This window comes from Oryctolagus cuniculus, chromosome 11, assembly GCF_964237555.1.
Source record: "Oryctolagus cuniculus chromosome 11, mOryCun1.1, whole genome shotgun sequence".
In the NCBI taxonomy this organism is placed as follows: Eukaryota; Metazoa; Chordata; class Mammalia; order Lagomorpha; family Leporidae; genus Oryctolagus; species Oryctolagus cuniculus.
The window spans coordinates 98,038,913-98,057,047 of record NC_091442.1 but is presented as its reverse complement, the minus strand read 5'-3'; the positions used below and the strand labels follow the sequence as shown (position 1 = coordinate 98,057,047).

The window sequence follows — 18,135 nt, the reverse complement described above, 5'->3', positions numbered from 1 at the left end:
CGCCGCGGCTCAGTAGGCTAATCCTCCACCTCGCAGCGCCAGCACACCTTGTTCTAGTCCCGGTTGGGGTGCCGGATTCTGTCCCGGTTGCCCCTCTTCCAGGACACCTCTCTGCTGTGGCCCAGGAAGGCAGTGGAGGATGGCCCAAGTGCTTGGGCCCTGCACCCCATGGGAGACCAGGAGGAAGCACCTGGCTCCTGCCTTCGGATCAGCGCGGTGCGCCAGCCATGGCAGCCATTGGAGGGTGAACCAACAGCAAAGGAAGACCTCTCTCTCTGTCTCTCTCTCTCACTGTCCACTCTGCCTGTCAAAAAAAAAAAAAATTTTTTTTAGAAACTCTTCTATTTTAGAATTACATTGAGATCCTCAGTAATGGAGAGTATTTCCCTTGATTTGGATTATTATGATTATTATTATTAACCCATATCATTAGAAGAAATATTTTCAGTTTAGCAATTAAGTTCGTTAATATCAATTTTATTTTATTTTTTTAAGATTTTATTTATTTATTTGAGAGGTAGAGTTACAGACAGTGAGAGGGAGAGACAGAAAGGTCTTCCTTGCATTGGTTCACTCCCCACATGGCTGCCATGGCCGGCGCTGCGCCATTCCAAAGCCAGGAGCCAGGTGCTTCTTCCTAGTCTCCCATGCAGGTGCAGGGGCCCAAGCACTTGGGCCATCCTCCACTGCCTTCCCGGGCCACAGCAGAGAGCTGGATTGGAAGAGGGGCAGCCGGGACTAGAACCGGCACCCATATGGGATGCTGGTACCGCAGGCAGAGGATTAACCAACCTACTGCTCCACGGCACCGGCCCTACCAATTTTATTTTTAAACAATTACAAGACTATTCATGGCTATTCAGCATTATGACTGGTCATGTTATGTAGCCAGTCAACTAATTCTAAGATATTCTTTTTTTTAAGATTTATTTATTTATTTCAAAGGCAGATTTACAAAGAGAGACAGAGAGAGATCTTCCATCTGCTGGTATACTCCCCAAACGGCCACAATGGCCAAGGCAGGGCCAGGCCAAAGCCAGGAGCCAGGAGCTTCTTCTGGATCTCCCCCATGGGTGCAGGGGCCCTAGTGTTGTGGCATAGTGGGTAAAGCCGCCACCTGTGATTTCAGCATCCCATATGGACACCAGGTCAAGTGCTGGCAAGTCCTGGCTGCTCCACTTCCAGTCCAGCTGCCTGGGAAAGCAGTAGCAGATCGTCCAAGTCCTTGGGCCCCTGCTCCTAGGTGGGAGACCTGGAAGAAGTTCCTGGCTCCTGGCTTTGGTCTGGCCTGATCCTGGTGAGTGTTTGGGGAGTAAACAGGCGGATAGAAGATCTGTCTGTTTTTCTGTATCTCCCTCTCTTTTTGTCTCTGTAATTCTGCCTTTCAAATAAATAAAATCTTTGAAAAGACAAAAATGGACACAATACACAGTCCTCAAAGTACAGCTTTAGAAAAGCATTGTCGACTTTAGATTTTTTTTTCTCTTGCTAATCCAAAAAACAGATGAGTCTACAAAGAAGACATGCACAGACACATACAAGCACAGTTAAACTAGGTAAAATTCTAGACTTACTTGTGAAAGCGAAGGTTTTTATGTCCATTTCAATGTATTCAGTCAGTACAGTGGCAGACTTTGAAAATACCTTATTTCATTCTAAACCTTGTGTTATTATATTTATTACTTACAGCATGTAATGACCACAAGCAATTTTGTTGTCTAAAATATATCTCAAAACCATTAAACTGTCTGTGGGGCTTGCTTATCCAGGTATCAGCAAACACAGAAGATTCTTCTATGAGTGGCTACTTGTACAGATCAAAGGGCAATAAGAAACCTTGGAAACACTTGTGGTTTGTCATAAAAAATAAAGTTCTATATACATACGCTGCAAGTGAGGTAAGATATGTAATCTAATGACAAGTAGTTTGGGAGTCTTGTAATGCAACTGGAAATATTTTCAGAATCCATGTTTTTATGTTATTTTGATTTGCTCCTGGAGAGGGGAAATGCTGTTGATGGTATTTTTAATGTGAACAGTGATCTTTCTCGCTTTGTATCTGGAGAGCTCTTACTCAAATGTATTAGGAAGTTTTCATAGTATAAAACACAAGTATTTTTGGTATTATGTGACTACTGACTACATTAGAGGGGAAGCTGCTGCTTTTTTTAACTTTTTTTATTTTTTTATTTTTTTATTTTATTATTATTATTTTTTGATAGGCAGAGTGGACAGTGAGAGAGAGAGACAGAGAGAAAGGTCTTCCTTTGCCGTTGGTTCACCTCCTAATGGCCGCTGCGGCTGGCGCACCGGGCTGATCCGATGGCAGGAGCCAGGTACTTCTCCTGGTCTCCCATGGGGTACAGGGCCATCCTCCACTGCACTCCCGGGCCACAGCAGAGAGCTGGCCTGGAAGAGGGGCAACCAGGACAGAATCCGGCACCCCGACCGGGACTAGAACCCAGTGTGCCGGCGCTGCAAGGCAGAGGATTAGCCTAGTGAGCCGCGGCGCTGGCCGCTTTTCTTTTTTTAAAGATTTATTTATTAATGTGAAAGTCAGAGTTACACAGAGAGAGAAGGAGAGGCAGAGAGAGAGACGTCTTCCATCTGATGGTTTACTCCCCAATTGGCCTCAGTGGCCGGATCTGTGCCAATCCGAAGCCAGGAGCCAGGAGCTTCTTCTGGGTCTCCCACGTGGGTGCAGGGACCCAGGGACTTGGGCCATCTTCTACTGCTTTCCCAGGCCAGAGCAGAGAGCTGGATTGGGAGTGGAGCAGCTGGGACTCAAACTGGTGTCCATATGGGATGCTGGCACTGTAGGCGGCGGCTTTACCTGCTACGCCACAGCACCAGCCCCAACCTGCTGCTTCTCTCTGCCAGGCTCTCTGTGCTGCACACAGGCTTTCTGTGACCACACCCCAGAATGTGTTGATCAAACAACCTGCATAGATAAGATAGGCTTTGTTTGTGATAGAAACAGTTTCTTAGCTGTTTGCTCTAATTCTGTTCTTTTCTCCCATCTGATCACCCTGTGTTCCAACATCCTATGACAACCATTGCTGTAGGGTCCAGGCTTTTCCATAGTGCTAAGATCTAGAAAAATCAGTTGCCTTTCTGAGCTGTGTTTTTAGCATCCATAAAATGGAAGCAATGTAATGAACATTATAATGAATATAATGCGGGAAAGACAGTGAAATTCAGTGGATGCAAACATATTGAAAATTGTCTAACAGTATCTGGCACATAGGGAGGTAGAAGAGGGTCATAGAAATGAGTAAGTTGTTAGGATTATCATTGTTTTATATGTGTGTATGAAATTAGACCTGTAGAAATCAAGAGTTTTCATTCAATCCTGTCTTCATTTGTGTATTTGTAAATTAGGACGTGGCAGCTTTGGAGAGTCAGCCTTTGTTAGGATTCACTGTAACTCAAGTGAAAGACGAGCATTCGGAGTCTAAAGTATTTCAGTTACTGCATAAAAACATGTTGTTTTATGTGTTCAAGGCAGATGATGCTCACTCAGCTCAGAAGTAAGTAACTGAAAGGCATTTTTCTTTTATACATAAGATTTGATTTCAAGTTGTTACTTTAAATGTCTGACTTTTAAAACAACCTACTTTAAGGCATGGGGACAACTCAGAATTTAAACTAGAGATCCAAATTAAATTTAACATATTAATCAAACTCTTCACAGTTGTTTTGAAATAAGGCAGGGGTATCCGGAACATTTTTAGGAGGCAGAGGGGAAAAGAAAATAGGTAGGCCCGGCCAAGCGTCCCGTCTGCAGATGACCTCAGAGGAGGCAGCGTGATGCTGCTCTGCAGGAAGAAGGGAGGCGGAGGCGTCTGACCCCTCCCTCCATGAGGGGAAGAGTCTTCCCTTGAAACATCGCGGGACCTTGGCAATCCAGTGATTCAGTTATGCCAGGGAACAGCGTGAGTTTAAACAGCTGCTTGCTAACATACTTCTCTGGGGAAAAGGTCAAACACATTAAGAGGCTCCCATGCTGTTCTCAGTGACTGAGTGGATGGAAATGGATATCATTTTAGATGATGAAGGCTGAAACAGTCTCTTCAGAATTCACATAAGAATACTTAGATGTTATGAGGTTGCTTAACATAGAAACGCATGTCTCTGTGAAATCGAGGTCCCTTCTGAATAAACTAGTTCACTTCACCTCTTCCATTTGAATTTTACTTTGGCCTCACAAAATACACATTTTTGTTTTATGTAAGCGGTACTCATGTTTTCTCAATGAGGTTAACGTTTTTTACGTGATTTGAGTAAGCGGGGCATCAGCTTCTTAAGACAGTTAGAATTAATGTACCGGAATTGCAGATGGAGGTCTTTACAAAGTTCATAGAAAGTTTGTAATATAAAAAATTATGCATGAATTCCAAATTTTTTGCATCCGAATAAACTTATCTTTTAATTCTGTTTTTCCACAAGGTTTTTGATTGTTATTTAGTGTTTTGAGAGAGACAGACAGAGACAGAAACAGAAAGAGAGGGTTAGCTCCCTTCCATTTGCAGGTTCACTCCCCAAATGCCCACTAGGGCCAAATCTAGGAGCTGGGATCTCAGTCCAGGTCTCTCACAAGTTTGGTGGCAGGAACCAACTTCTGGAGCCATTACTTGCTGCCTCTCAGGGTCTGCATTGCAGGAAGTTGGCATCAGGAGCCAGAGCCAGGAACTGAACTCAGATACTCCCACTTGGGACATGGATGTTTTAATAGGCTAAACACCTGCCTCTTCCATGAAGCTTTGAGGAACCATCATGTTTCTGAATACTGACCAGGTACAATATTACAGACATTCTAGAAGGCATTTTTTGCCTCGTATATTTTAGGATATTTATCTGTGTATAGCTGTTCTTCCAAATAATTCCTTTTGATGCAGAATAATATTTTATGTTTTATGTTTTATTTTTATTTTTTGACAGGCAGAGTGGACAGTGAGAGAGAGAGACAGAGAGAAAGGTCTTCCTTTGCCGTTGGTTCACCCTCCAATGGCCGCCACGGCTGGCGCGCTGCGGCCAGCGCATCGCGCTGATCCGATGGCAGGAGCCAGGTGCTTCTCCTGGTCTCGCATGGGGTGCAGGGCCCAAGGACTTGGGCCATCCTCCACTGCACTCCCTGGCCACAGCAGAGAGCTGGCCTGGAAGAGGGGCAACCGGGACAGAATCCGGCGCCCCGACCGGGACTAGAACCTGGTGTGCCGGTGCCGCAAGGCGGAGTATTAGCCTAGTGAGTCGTGGTGCCGGCCTGGGGCAGAATAATATTTTAAAGTCATGTCACTTTATTATTTTCCCCATAAAATTACTTGGACAAAACAGTAATTCCCCTATGATTCTGTCACATATTATCTTTCTTATAAATTTCATCTGTGTTTGTCATCAAATTTATAAATGATTGCTTCTCAATATACATCATCTTTTGCTTATATTATTATGTTGAGAAGATAAAAATTCCATCTAGGCAGAATTAAATGTAGTTAGATGGAGAAAACTTACTTCTAATTTAGAATTGATATAGGCTAAATTATAAGTATCTCTTTAAGTTATTAATATCTATGCCAGGTAGGATGCCTGTGTCCCCACATTGGAGTGTCTGGGTTCAGTACTGGGCTCTGGGTGCTGACTCCACTTTCCTCCTAATGCAGACCTTTTGTGGCAGCCATGGTGGCTCATTCATTGGGCTCCCACCATTCATGGAGGAGACTGAGATTGAGTTTCCTGCTTCCAGCTTCTAGCTCTGCTGGTCCATTGCTGGCATTTGAGGAATGAAGCAGTGAATGGGAATGCTCTTTTTATTTTATTTTTTAAGATTTGTTTTCATTTATTTGAAAGAGTTACAGAGAGAGGTAGAGCCAGAGAAAGAGAGAGAGAGAGAGAGAAAGAGAAAGTCTTCCATCCACTGGTTCACTCTCCAAATGACCATAAAAGCTAGAGCTGAGCTGATCCTAAGCCAGGAGCTTCTTCCGGGTCTCCCATGCAGGTTCAGGGGCCCAAGGACTTGGACCATCTTCTACTGCTTTCCCAGGCCATAGCAGAGAGCTGGATTGGAATTGGAGCAGCCAGGACTCGAACTGGCACCTGTATGGGATGCTGGTGCTGCAGGCGCAGCTTTAACCCACTGTGCCACAGTGCCAGCCCTGGGAGTGCTCTTTATCTCATTCTCTTGCTGTCTCTCAAATAAATAGAAAAATTTCTAAAGTAATGTCTTGCAGGTTTATTTTTTTTGGGATACAAAAGAACATTAAAATACTAGTATTAGTGGGAGATTTGGGGGCTTTTTAAAAAGTCTTGCTATCATAGTATAACTTACATCCTATTTATTTTCAAAATTTAAATTTTTGAAAATTCTGTCCCTAAAATTTCAGCTAAATGTGTTTTAGGTTGCTCTTAAAAATTAAATTGATTTCAGAAGTTTATAATTCCCTTGAGTCATCTCTTTACATGAAATATTACTGAAAAAAATATATTTCAGTAAGAAGGGAAAAATTATGAGGTTCAGAAGCAGTTACACTACAGCAGAGGGAGGAGGGAGGAAGAGACTACCCCCAAGTGTTTTCTGAGTAGTTGCAGCTGTGTGTAATGTCAGCTAAAACTTTGAAGAATTTTGGAAACACTTCTAAAAACCTTGAGAAGCTATTATGTTGCATGCAAATTTTTTGTCAATTGGGAGTAGACCAAATGCCAGATTCTCTTTAATTGGAAATATTGGAACAGTTCTGAACTAAGGGATACACAAAGGAACTCTGCTTGGTAGAGTTAGGAGAGGAGGTGACACTAGTGTTCTAATAGCACTGAGACAAGAGAGAAAGGAAGAGTGTTGTAAAGAAGGCCTTTGCTGCCACGGGGCACTTCGAAAACAGTTAAATGGGGGAACATCTGGATTTCCTAAAACTTTACACATGAACTGATTCCTTCTTCGTAGCTCTCTGAAATATGCACACTTTCCGTTGCCACAATTTGGATCAAATGACCCAATAGAGGTAGTTTCACTTACACAAAATTCCACTTTGCCATAGGGAAGATCTTAAATGTGCTGTTAGAGTGATTAGATGCACAGGCCTGGCAGTTATCTATATTATGTTTGCATATAACAGATGATTGGATTCTATAAATCTAATGGATTTCTCTTATCAATAGGTGGATAGAAGCATTTCAGGAAGGCACAGTATTGTAGCAGTTTTGGTTTCATCTCTTCTTTGAGTCCAAAAAGGAGGAATTTGATCAGCATGGAATAAATGTTATTCAAAAACTGTGCAGAAATGAACACTGCCAAGATACAGCCAACCAAACTCTTCTTAAGATATAAAAAATTTTGTTATAGTGTTTTTTTAATGTTTGTTTTTCATGTATGTTATTTATTAAAATTTTGATGTGTACTTAGTGGTCAGAATTATTTCTAAGATTCACACTGAATTCTAAAGTACCATTTCTTTAGAGACCAGAAAATTTATCTTGATACTGTATAGTTTTAACTATCTGTGACTCAGTCCACACTGTTTTTCCTGCCTTACATTGTAACATGCTCGCTAGCGCTAAGTCTTGGTAAATAAATACCATATACTAAGGAGAAAATTTCCATAAAGTACTTGGTTTAGTAATTATGATTCTATTCAGCCTGCTGATTAAAAAGAAAGTACATGTCTTTGAATGTCAACTTAGAAATTTTTTGTATCTTTTAATAGAAAAATGCATGGCCAGCTTCTACCTCAGTAACTGTGAAATGAAATTCCAGTAAAATATCTAAAATATTTCTACTGTTATGTACCTCTTTGGGCATGAATATTATGCCATCAAAGAATTATAGCAAGGGGATAGAATTTGAATTTTTTTCACAGCTACCAATTCAACACACATCAATATATTATTTTTCTAAATACCAAAATATGGAAAGGATTATAGTACATAGACTCCATAGCTTTTAAGACCTCTAAGTCCAAATCAATGGTGATGTTTGTATCTAAAAAGAATGCTTCATTTCCTATAATATTATGGTTTCAATTTTAAAAACTGGAATTGCCATATCAGAAAAGCACAACGTCTAAGCCAGTATTAACTGAAATTGTATAGTATCATTTTTGAAAGGTCTTTTTCTACCACTTTGTGTTATATCCTCCCTGGTAATTTAAAACAAAATGCTTTCTGTAGCCATCAGTGCACCTCATTATTACTTATTAGTCATTCTGGTGCACTTATTTAACATGTGAACTACCTTGTACATAAAATTGTTGATTAGCAGAAGGAAAATTAACACTATCCTTGAAGACATTCCTGATGTGTGTAATATACATTGTATTGACAGAATTTAAATTATGATGTCTTACAAGGTTTTCCATAGAAGATTTCATTAAAGGGTACAAGAATTTTCCTTTCTAGTTCCTTGTAAAGGATTTCCCACCTCAGCGTGATACTTCATGGTAGCCAAGAGAATTACCAAGTGCCTTTCTGAAGTCTCTTGGACGCCGTTTGCTGCAGCGCCCGAGTCCCTGCTAGATCTAGGGTTGGCTGTTGTGGATTTTTCTGGCTGTCTCCTGTTACGCAATAATTTGAAACCCTCTTGTGGCCTTATTGATAGTCTTGACTTGCTGTCTCTCCAAGTCTTTCTGTCATAGCAGATAAAATATTTTTGTAACCCACTTATGTTAGTCAAAATCAGTAAATAAGGCTTTCCCATTAAAGTCTCTGCCGTTTTTAATGTATCATATTTGGAGGCCATGGTTAGATTTTATCAGAACCTAAGAAATATCAGCCTGGCTATTTTAGAGGAACAGAGATATCTGTCACAAACTTTCAGTAATTCTTTTTTTTTTTTTTTTTTTTTTTTTGACAGGCAGAGTGGACAGTGAGAGAGACAGAGAGAGAAAGGTCTTCCCTTGCCGTTGGTTCACCCTCCAATGGCCGCCGCTGCAGCCGGCGCACCGCGCTGATCCGATGGCAGGAGCCAGGATCCAGGTGCTTCTCCTGGTCTCCCATGGGGTGCAGGGCCCAAGCACCTGGGCCATCCTCCACTGCACTCCCTGGCCATAGCAGAGAGCTGGCCTGGAAGAGGGGCAACCGGGACAGAATCCGGCGCCCCGACCGGGACTAGAACCCGGTGTGCCGGTGCCGCAAGGTGGAGGATTAGCCTATTGAGCCACGGCGCCGGCCAATTCTTCTTGATTACATGTGAAACTCATGTGTGAGTGCATTAGCTATTGGCTTAGTCCCTTGGAGGCTTTTGAAATATATAAAATACAAGCCTTTTTATCAGATTGTCCTCCCATAATTTGTTTTGCCTGTGTAATAGTATTACATTCCCTTTCCTTCCTTTTCAAGCCTTCATGACTTACCAAAGCTGATCAGTTTTTAACCTCGCTCATTCAGTATTAAGTGGGAGCCTAATTATATGCAATTTATTGCAAAACTACCTTGAAAGTTATCTTAGATGGGTGATATTTTTGAGGGGAAAAATGAAGTGCAGTCTGTACATGAGAAAGAAGTATAAACAGCTTTGGACCCCAGGAGTACTGTGTGTTACGTGGGTCCATGTGCTTCCATCAAACTCTCTCCGGTGTCTCCTTGTATTTGTAAGGACGGCAGAGAAGAGCAGTCATAACACTAAGCTGAAAAGGATGCTGAGAATAACCCACGTAGGAAGCCAGGCTGAATGAGGGGAGGCTAGTTTTGCTAATGAGCGTGCTCCTTCTCTACCTGGGCAGCTAACCAGCATGACTCAAGTCCTGAGAAAATGTGATGACCTGTCCTCCTCACCTATTTTGAACCTTTTTATCCAACCTCTTTCCTCTTGTTCTCTGATGGACCCAGTATCTTCCCATTGTCCTCTGGCTGCCCAAGCTATTTCTCTCTTCTTCCACCAAAAGCTTGATTTCATTTGGTAGTGTTTTCTTTAAATGAGGTCACTAGACCAATTCTTGAGAGTGCAGTTTTGTTAGCCAAATGTATTTTATGTTCGACTGGTAGAATATACCTAGAAGTGTGGAGAGCCTCCACTTTCATAATTTAGTGAAATTGTAAATGTTATCATAGCCTATGCGGGTATCTGTTGAAGTATGCTTCCATGTGAGATCCACTGCAGTCAAATGTAGTCACTGGGATTTCCAGAGAGGTAATTCCCATTTCTTTGTATAGTACAGTCTATATTTCTTAAAGGCAGATACACTGTAATATATCTCTTTCTCCGGTAGTATTACCCTGTGTCTGTTTGGAGAAAATACTTGTTCAATTGGATAGAAGAAAGTGAGGATGGGATTCTTGGCACTTGTAATTCAAACACCTTCATTAGACTTACCCTTGCCACATTTACAACCACCTGTTGGACACCTACATAAGTCCTCAAGCGTTTTAAAATTCACACGACAAAATCAACTTTCTTCCTCTTCAAGTCTGTCTATTTTCCTCTGTAATATAGACATCGTTTGTGGCCACAGAATCTGCATCCAGGTCTGAACAAGACTTCTTGCCATTCCTCTTTTTTTCTTCCCATCTTCATTGCCATGACTTGAGTTCTTGTTACCTCTTCCCAAAGACTGCAGTTAACTTCTAATTTGTGTGGTCCCATGTTTTAAGCACCACCGGAGTGATCTTCCTAAAGCATAATTCTATTCTAGGTTCATCCTTGCTCTTGCAGCCATCAGCGGCTCAGGCATGGACGACTTGCTCAGGTTACTGTACACTCCAGGTAACCCTCGCCTTTCTCTGTTCACATGACTTCCTTTTTCCAGCCGTCTACCCTACTCCTGTCTCTACATCTTAGCCAAGACTTCTCTGTGACAGCGGATCCTAGTCCTTCTCTCCCCAGTTCCTCTGCTAGTCATCATTCCCCTGTGGCCCCTCGTCTTTAGTTTCATAAACTTTAATATGATGCTTATCACATTCGTGATAACAACTTAGCTTGTTCATTTGAGATTCCCCCACAGCAGCTAGCAGAATGCCTTGCTTGCAGTGGCCATGTAGTGTGTGTTTGCTGAATGAATTCCTTCCTATGGATCCCTTCTGATTTTTTCAAAGTGCCTCCTATATATTTATGATTCGGAAGCCTATGACACTTTTAATGACATTTTCTAAAAGAAAAATCTTAGGACTTTTCCCTCTATAAGAAAAGAGATAGTTTCTAGTAGGATGTTTTTTAAATATAAAACCAGTAGGAAAAATTTTAACAGCCTAAATATCAAACTCCTTGTGGGACGACAGAAGGCTGAAAGAGGGGTAACCTTCTCCTTCACATGAGTTGTTCATAGCATATAAGACCCAACCTTAAAATATTTTTTAAATGATTTATAATGCATTTCTAGAACAACTTTTTTATCTAAAGGGATAATTGTTTATATCTTTTTGTCCATATAGCTATAGATCCTTTATAAATAAAGTTAGCATTGTAAATAATGTTAATATGTGTTATATTTATGCAAAATAAATGTACTAAAATATCTACTGCTGGTGTGGTCTTTTAAGCCGTACCTTTCTTTAGTCACACATTTAAAGAGGTACCTCACGAACCTCCTGAAGCACAGGTACAAGAAGCTCTTCCCTTCACCTGCAATGTTAGTTCCAGAGTAGCTTCTGCCAGCGCAATGCGACCCAAGTAAACTAGACTAGGAGTAACTCCAGGCGTCACTGCAGGGATGCATACCATGCACTGAGAATAGAGGACCTGACTGCCATTTCCAGGGAAGCTTTCACCTCTGGGATCAGCTTGAGGATACTGGGAGGTAGCATGCAGGAGGGACTGCCTTCAGACGAAGGGAATGAAACCCAGCAAGTGATGCTAACGAGTAGAGGTCAGCTTTCAGACAATGAGGCCTGAGGCATATTTCCACCTGCTAGGGAACATTGCCTGCCACGTTTCCCTGCCCCCTTGCCTTCTTCCAGGGGCAAACACAGAGATGTTTTCGTTCCCAGCACACATTTGTTTTTCCAAACTTGGGTTTCTGCCCTAACTCTGTGGCTGCTTTCCTACCGTGCTCACCTATGCCAGATATAAAAGAAAATTTTGAAGACGCTTGTCTCAAAGGTCACAGGCATATTAATTAGTACTTTGCACACGGCTCGCTTTGTGCCACAGCTCACTGCCTGCCACATGTCGCCACTGCCAGAATGTGATGTTGCATCGCTGCCCTTTCATTGAACAAATCTATACTGCCCAGCAGGCACTGTCACATGTTCTTTGGAACACACTGCTGAACAAAACAGACAAAAACTAATTCTTGGGAACCGACATCCCGATGATTATATTCTGGCACCATGTAGCCAGTCTCTTACTGTACACGATTCTGTCTCAGCTTGTTATATTAAAGGGTAGTTTAAATATCTGACTGGAATCTACCCGGACTTGTTAGTTCTCTAGTAGTATTTAGAGTCCAGGTAGGACAGCGCCTATAGAGGAGCCCAGTTTTCCAGAGACTAGACACAGAACTGCTTAAAGCCGATTAGGTTATCGTCGCTTCAGTCTGAAAACACTGACTCAAAATTTCCTTTAACGACCACCTTCGGTACACACGATGCTGAACACCGGACGCGGTCCCTAGAAGAACCCGGTGGGTATGCGCGGCCCTGGCAGGGAAGTCTCCCTCCAGGCCGACAGGGGGCAGTCGACTTTCAGACCGCGACTCGACTCCTCCGGTCCCTCCGCCCCACCCAGGGAACGTCACGACCCCCTCTCGCCCCTCACGTCGCTATTGCGCAGGCGCGCAGGGCAGAGAGCGCCGCCGAGCCGAGGGAAGGGTCACGAACTCTGACCCCCCAAAAAATACACAAACCCAGAGGCCGCCTCCCCTCATCCTCGATCCCCTTTCCTTTCCGCTTTCTCCAACTTCTGATCCCGAAGCGCACCCCACTCAACACCCAGCAGCCACCGCCGCGGGAGTGTCGGGTCTGTGCCCGACGCAGGACAGCGCGGCGAAGAGGCGCCGGTAAGTGCCGGGTGAGGACCCCAGCGGCCGGGGCCGGGGCCGGGGCGCCCCTCATCCCGACGCCAACGGACGCAGCCTCAGTCCGCCCACAGCCTGTGGACTCCGGCCGGCAGGGCCGCTCTGGTAGTGCCTCGGCGGGTTGCTCGGCGCGGGCTGGGAGCGCAGAGAGGGGCCAGCGTGGCGGGGGCCGAATGCACACCGGCCTGGAAGAGGCCGTGGCCGTAGCCGAGGCGGGGCGCGGCGCCGGGCCGGGGCGGCGGGGCGCGGGTGCTGCCGGCGAGCGGCGCGGCGCGCGCAGCCTCTCTCCAGTGGCGCCTCCCGCGGCGCCTCTGACCTTTCACCTGTAGGAACAGCTTCCGTCTCCGCGCCGCGGCGGCTTCCCCCGTCCCAGGGAGCCCGCGGGCTCGGGGCGGGCGATTCGCGGTGGGCGCGCCGGGGGCCGACCCTCCGGCCCGGGGCGGCGGCGGCGGCGGCGGCGGCTCAGCGGGAGCCTGCGCCTTCAGGGTCGCGGGAGGGGCGGAACGACTGCCTCTGAGCGGTCGCCTTTGGACCTGGGTCTTTTGAGAAAACGCGTGAACGGGCCCGGGGTCCCCACTCTCCTGGGCAGCTCCCCGCTTCCGGTAGTTCTTTTGCTGGGAAGCCGGCCTCCAGCTTATACAGACAGAACTTTGTGAGCTACCGGCATTGCCATGTCGCCCCATAACCTTTGGCAGATTGGTCGGCCGGGAGGAGTTACAGCAAAAAGACTTGAAATTAAGGCCTTCGGGGTTTTTGTGCTTCTGGAAGTTGCAAATAGGCCTTCCACTGTGCGATTTTTGAATGGTGCGTGCTGTGTGGTGGGTTGATAGGCGTTGATTGTTTTTTAACCTTTAGCTTATATGTCTGAAAGATACTTGTGTTTATGATTTTTAAGAGTGGTCGCATCAAGGGCAACTCATTGCATCATTCTTTGTAGGAACATTTCAGTATCTGGATTTAGGAAGTGTTTGAGGGAGGCACAAGTCAGTGGCAGCAAGCATTCCCAAAATATCTTGTGTGTGGTACTCTTGAGGAAGAGAAAAAACAAACAGGATATGACGAACGGTGAAGAGCTGGAATATAATCTTTGTCTTTTTAAGATCAATTGGCCTTTTACAACCTCTTAAAAATCTCATGAATCATCTTTAGAAAAACGCAGTTCTGCATAAAATTTTGCGTCAATATTAGGAGTTTACAAAAGTCTGTTCCTGACTTGTGGTTAACAGCCTTAGACTATAGGATAAATGCTGGCTCTGGGTGGAGTCTCGGGTCAGATGGGGTTTAAGGGGGGGAGGGAGCTGAAATAGTGTATTGGGGAATTCATGTAGTGATTTGCTTTCCAAAATTTCAGTTACCCCCACTGCTGGTTGACTGCAGTCCAAAATTACTAAATGAAGAATTCCAGAAGTAAATAGTTCATAAGGTTTTTTTGTTTAAGATTTATTTTGAAAGAATTACAGAGGGGGAGAGTCAGATCTTCCAACTGCTGGTTCACTCCCCAAATGGCTGTGGCCCTCAGGCTGGGCAAGACCGAAGCGGGGAGCCTGGAACTCCATAATCTCCCGCGTTTTTGGCAGGGGCCCAAGCCTTCAGCCATCCTCCCCTTCCTTTTCAGGTCTGTTATCAGGGAGCCAGATCTGAAGTGGAGTAGCTGGAACTAGAACTGGAGCTTATGGGATGCCAGCATCACAGATACATATATATATTTAAAGATTTGTTCATTTATTTGAAAGTCAAGAGTTAACATTCGCACAATGAGATCTTCCATCTGCTGGTTCACTCCTCAGATGGCCACAAGGGCTGGAGCTGGGCCAGGCCAAAGCCAGGAGCCAGGAGCTTCATCAGGGCCATCTACTGCAGGCCACTAGCAAAGAGCTGGACAAGAAGTGAAGCTGCTAGGACTTGGGTGACCCATCACAGAAGTTTAAATGACACACTGGGAAGGATAGTGTTGCGCAGCGAGTGAAGCTACCACTTGGGACACATTTCCCAGAGTGCCAATCCTGGTTTTTTTGTTGTTGTTTTAGTTTTTTTTTTTTTTTAAAGAATTTATTTTATTGGAAAGGCAGAATTAGAGAAGACAACACAGAACAAGAGATCTTCCATCACTGCTTCGTTCCCTACATGGCTTCAGTGTCTGGGGCTGGGCCAGGCTGACCCAAGAGCCTGGAACTCCATCTGGGTCTTCCATGTGGGTGCCAGGGTCTGTGTTTTCCAGCCACCTTCTGATGCTTTCCCAGGCACGTTAGCCAGGAGGTGGAGAACAAGGACTCACTCCCATGAGAATTAGCCCAGTCCTGAGAGCTGGCATTAATCGCTTTTGAAGGCAGAACTGTCATGATCCAAACACCTCTTTAAAGTCCCTGATCTCTCAACACTTAACACTAGGGACCAAATTTCAACTTAAGCTTTGGAGGGGACAAACCATGGGTCTTGCATAGGCTCCCTCCAATTGCCTTTGACTTCTTCCTTACTAGCCTGATGAATTTTAGCACAATTGGTAATTTTTAAAATGTTTATTTTTTTTTTCACTAAAATGCAAGTAAAACTTTCTTGACAGAAATCTTTTCTGTGTTGTTTACTGGGGTCCCCAAACTCACAGTGGCTGATAAGTTTCAGTCAATAATTGTTAAGGAAAGAACACTAGGTACTATGTTGAACACTAGTGGGTCATAGAAAAAAGTTCATTGGCTATTGCACAGTTTTTTCTTCGAAGTCTTACAGGAGATGGGCATCTTGGTGATCAAGTGCAGGGAAATTGCAAAGTGTTTTAGATGATGAGATGGGAGTACAATACAGTGAGTTATAGATGAGGGAATGCTGAATTTTTAGTTTTTTTTTTTTTTTTAAGATTTTATTTATTTTTTGAGAGGTAGAGTTACAGACAGTGAGAGGGAGAAACAGAAAGGTTTACCGTCCTCTGGTTCACTCCCCAATGGCCGCAGCGTTTGGAGCTTGCCCATCCGAAGCCAGGAGCCTCTTCCTGGTCCCCCACGCAGGTGCTGGGGCCCAAGGACTTAGGCCATCTTCCACTACTTTCCCAGGCCACAGCAGAGAGCTGGATTGGAAGAGGAGCAACCAGGACTAGAACCAGCGCCCATAAGGGATGCTGGTGCCACAGGTAGAGGATTAACCTACTGTGTCTCAGTGCTGGCCCCAGTAATTATACAAATTTATGACGTATAAGAATGATTGATTTTCTGATTACAATCAAAGGACTCCTTTGAAACTCTTTAAGTGGCTTGTAATTACCTAGAAAAATGAGTTAACTTTTTTTTTTTTTTTTGGAAGCTTTATTTGAAAGGCAAAGTGACAGAGAGGGAGTAAGAGATCTGCCATCCGCTGGTTTATTCCCCAAATGACCAACGCAGCCAGGGCTGTGCCAAGCTAGAGCGAGGAGCCAGGAACTCCATCCTAGTCTCCTACATGGGTAGCAGGGGCCCACATACTTACCCCATCTACTGCTGCCAGGAAGCTGGATCAGAAGCAGAATAGCTAAGAATCAACCAGCACTCCACTGGGGTCACAAGCAGTGGCTTAACCCACTGCTCCACAATGCTAGCCCTACAGTTAACATTTAAGGATGTCCTTGTGTGTCTTTGTATAGTTTTAAATCATACTGTGAATAAAGTTTTGTTTCTTTTGAACATGTAGTTTGTCATTGAGGGCACAAACTTTTGTCCTGAGAAAAAACATCTGGCTATGAAGTTTTTGCTCTAAATAGCCGGTAGCTTGCTTCCTTACTTCCTTCATATCTCTGATGAAACGTTATTTTCTTGGAGAGCCATCTCTGACTTAGTAAAAACTGCGAATCATCCCCTCCCACCCAGCCTTACCTTGTTCCTGCTTTGTTTTTCTTCATTCCACTGTTGATTACGATTATCTGTCCTCACCACAACTCATGCAGAAGTTTAACTTCTTAATGTAGCAGTGTTAGAAGGTAGAGCCTGCTGGGAAGGTGTTTGGGTTGTGGGGGCATGGCCCTCGTGAATAGGTTATTGCTGTCTTAGGAGTGAGTTACTCTCCCTGTCCTCGGGCTAACTTAGTCCCCATAAGAACAGGATGTTAGGAAAGCAAGCGTACCCTTCATATTTTGTCTCTGTACACGATTCACACCATATACTACCATCTGCCGTGCTGTGTCATGGCATGAGACCTTTGCCAGATGAGTGTGCCTTATCTTGAGTCTCCCTGTGTCCTGTACTGCGAAGTAAATGGAACCCTCCTCTTCTTTTTTTTTTTTTTTCTTTTTTTCTTTTTTATGGAGGTGTGCTTTGCGACTGGCAGGAATCAAGGACCCCAGAGCACTGGGGGACACTGGATTACCAATATGAGTCACAGCACCAATGTTATATCTTAATGTTAGCCGTCACAAAGCACACCGGACACTGGAGTAAGGGAAAGGGTTTATTGGGGAACACCCTACAGACTGGAGTGAAGGGGTGGCGAAGGAAAAAGAAAGACTTTAATATTGAGAATTGCAAGGGTCCCTTTTTGCCCTTTTACTAACCTTTTAAAAATATTTTTTCTTTTAATTATGGAACATTTATTTTTGGAAAAAATAATTTTAAGGAGATTATTTAAAACAATGTTACTGCTAAACTAAGTTTATTATTTACTAAAGAGCTAAGAAATTAGAAGGAACTTGATCCTCAGAAGGACCTCCTGATGAAGTATTTTATAGGGGTTTCTCTGTTCCCCTCTTTCGGAGATTTTTACAACTAAAGAAAATTGGAGTCAGCAGGGCCAGTGTTGTGGCACAGTTGAGTTCCAGTTGCTCTGCTTCCAATCCAGCTTCCTGCTAATACACCTGGGAAAGCAAGTGGGCGACCCAGACGGAGCTCCAGGCTTCTGGTTTCGTCCTAGCCCAGCTCCAGATATTGTGGCCTTTTGGGGAGTGAACCAGTGGATGGAGGATATTTCTCTCTCTCTCCTCCCACTTTTCCAATAAATAAATCTTTTTTTAATAAAGATTTTAGTTATTTACTTGAAAGGTGGAGCGACAGAGAGCACGAGCTTCCACCCACTAGGTCACTCCCCAAATGACTGCAACGGCCTGAGCTAGGCAGATCAGGAGCCAGGAGCTTCTTCCAGGTCTCCCACGTGGGTGCAGGGGCCCAGGGACTTGGTACATCTTCTACTGTTTTCCCAGGCCATAGCAGAGAGCTGGATTGGAAGTGGAGCACCAGGACTCAAA

General features: G+C 44.2%; 2 protein-coding genes across 5 annotated transcripts in view; both read left to right on the top strand.

Moving 5' to 3' along the window:
* FGD6 (FYVE, RhoGEF and PH domain containing 6) overlaps positions 1-11,440 on the top strand; it is a 135,464-nt gene extending 124,024 nt beyond the window's left edge. For both annotated transcript variants that reach the window (XM_008256897.4, XM_002711207.5), the window contains exons 19-21: positions 1,770-1,898; positions 3,382-3,530; positions 7,153-11,440. In XM_008256897.4, the coding sequence (XP_008255119.1) occupies positions 1,770-1,898; positions 3,382-3,530; positions 7,153-7,189 (315 nt within the window). In that variant the 3' untranslated portion in view covers positions 7,190-11,440. The remainder of the gene's footprint in view (positions 1-1,769; positions 1,899-3,381; positions 3,531-7,152) is intronic.
* Positions 11,441-12,643: 1,203 nt separating this feature from the next.
* NR2C1 (nuclear receptor subfamily 2 group C member 1) overlaps positions 12,644-18,135 on the top strand; it is a 54,474-nt gene continuing 48,982 nt past the window's right edge. Inside the window, exon 1 of one of the 3 annotated variants that reach the window (XM_008256896.4) lies at positions 12,644-12,920. The gene's annotated coding sequence lies outside the window, so the exon portion shown is untranslated. Of the gene's footprint in view, positions 12,921-13,670; positions 13,743-18,135 lie in introns of those variants that run through there. The other 2 variants (XM_070052714.1, XM_002711206.5) reach the window with 2 other exon arrangements.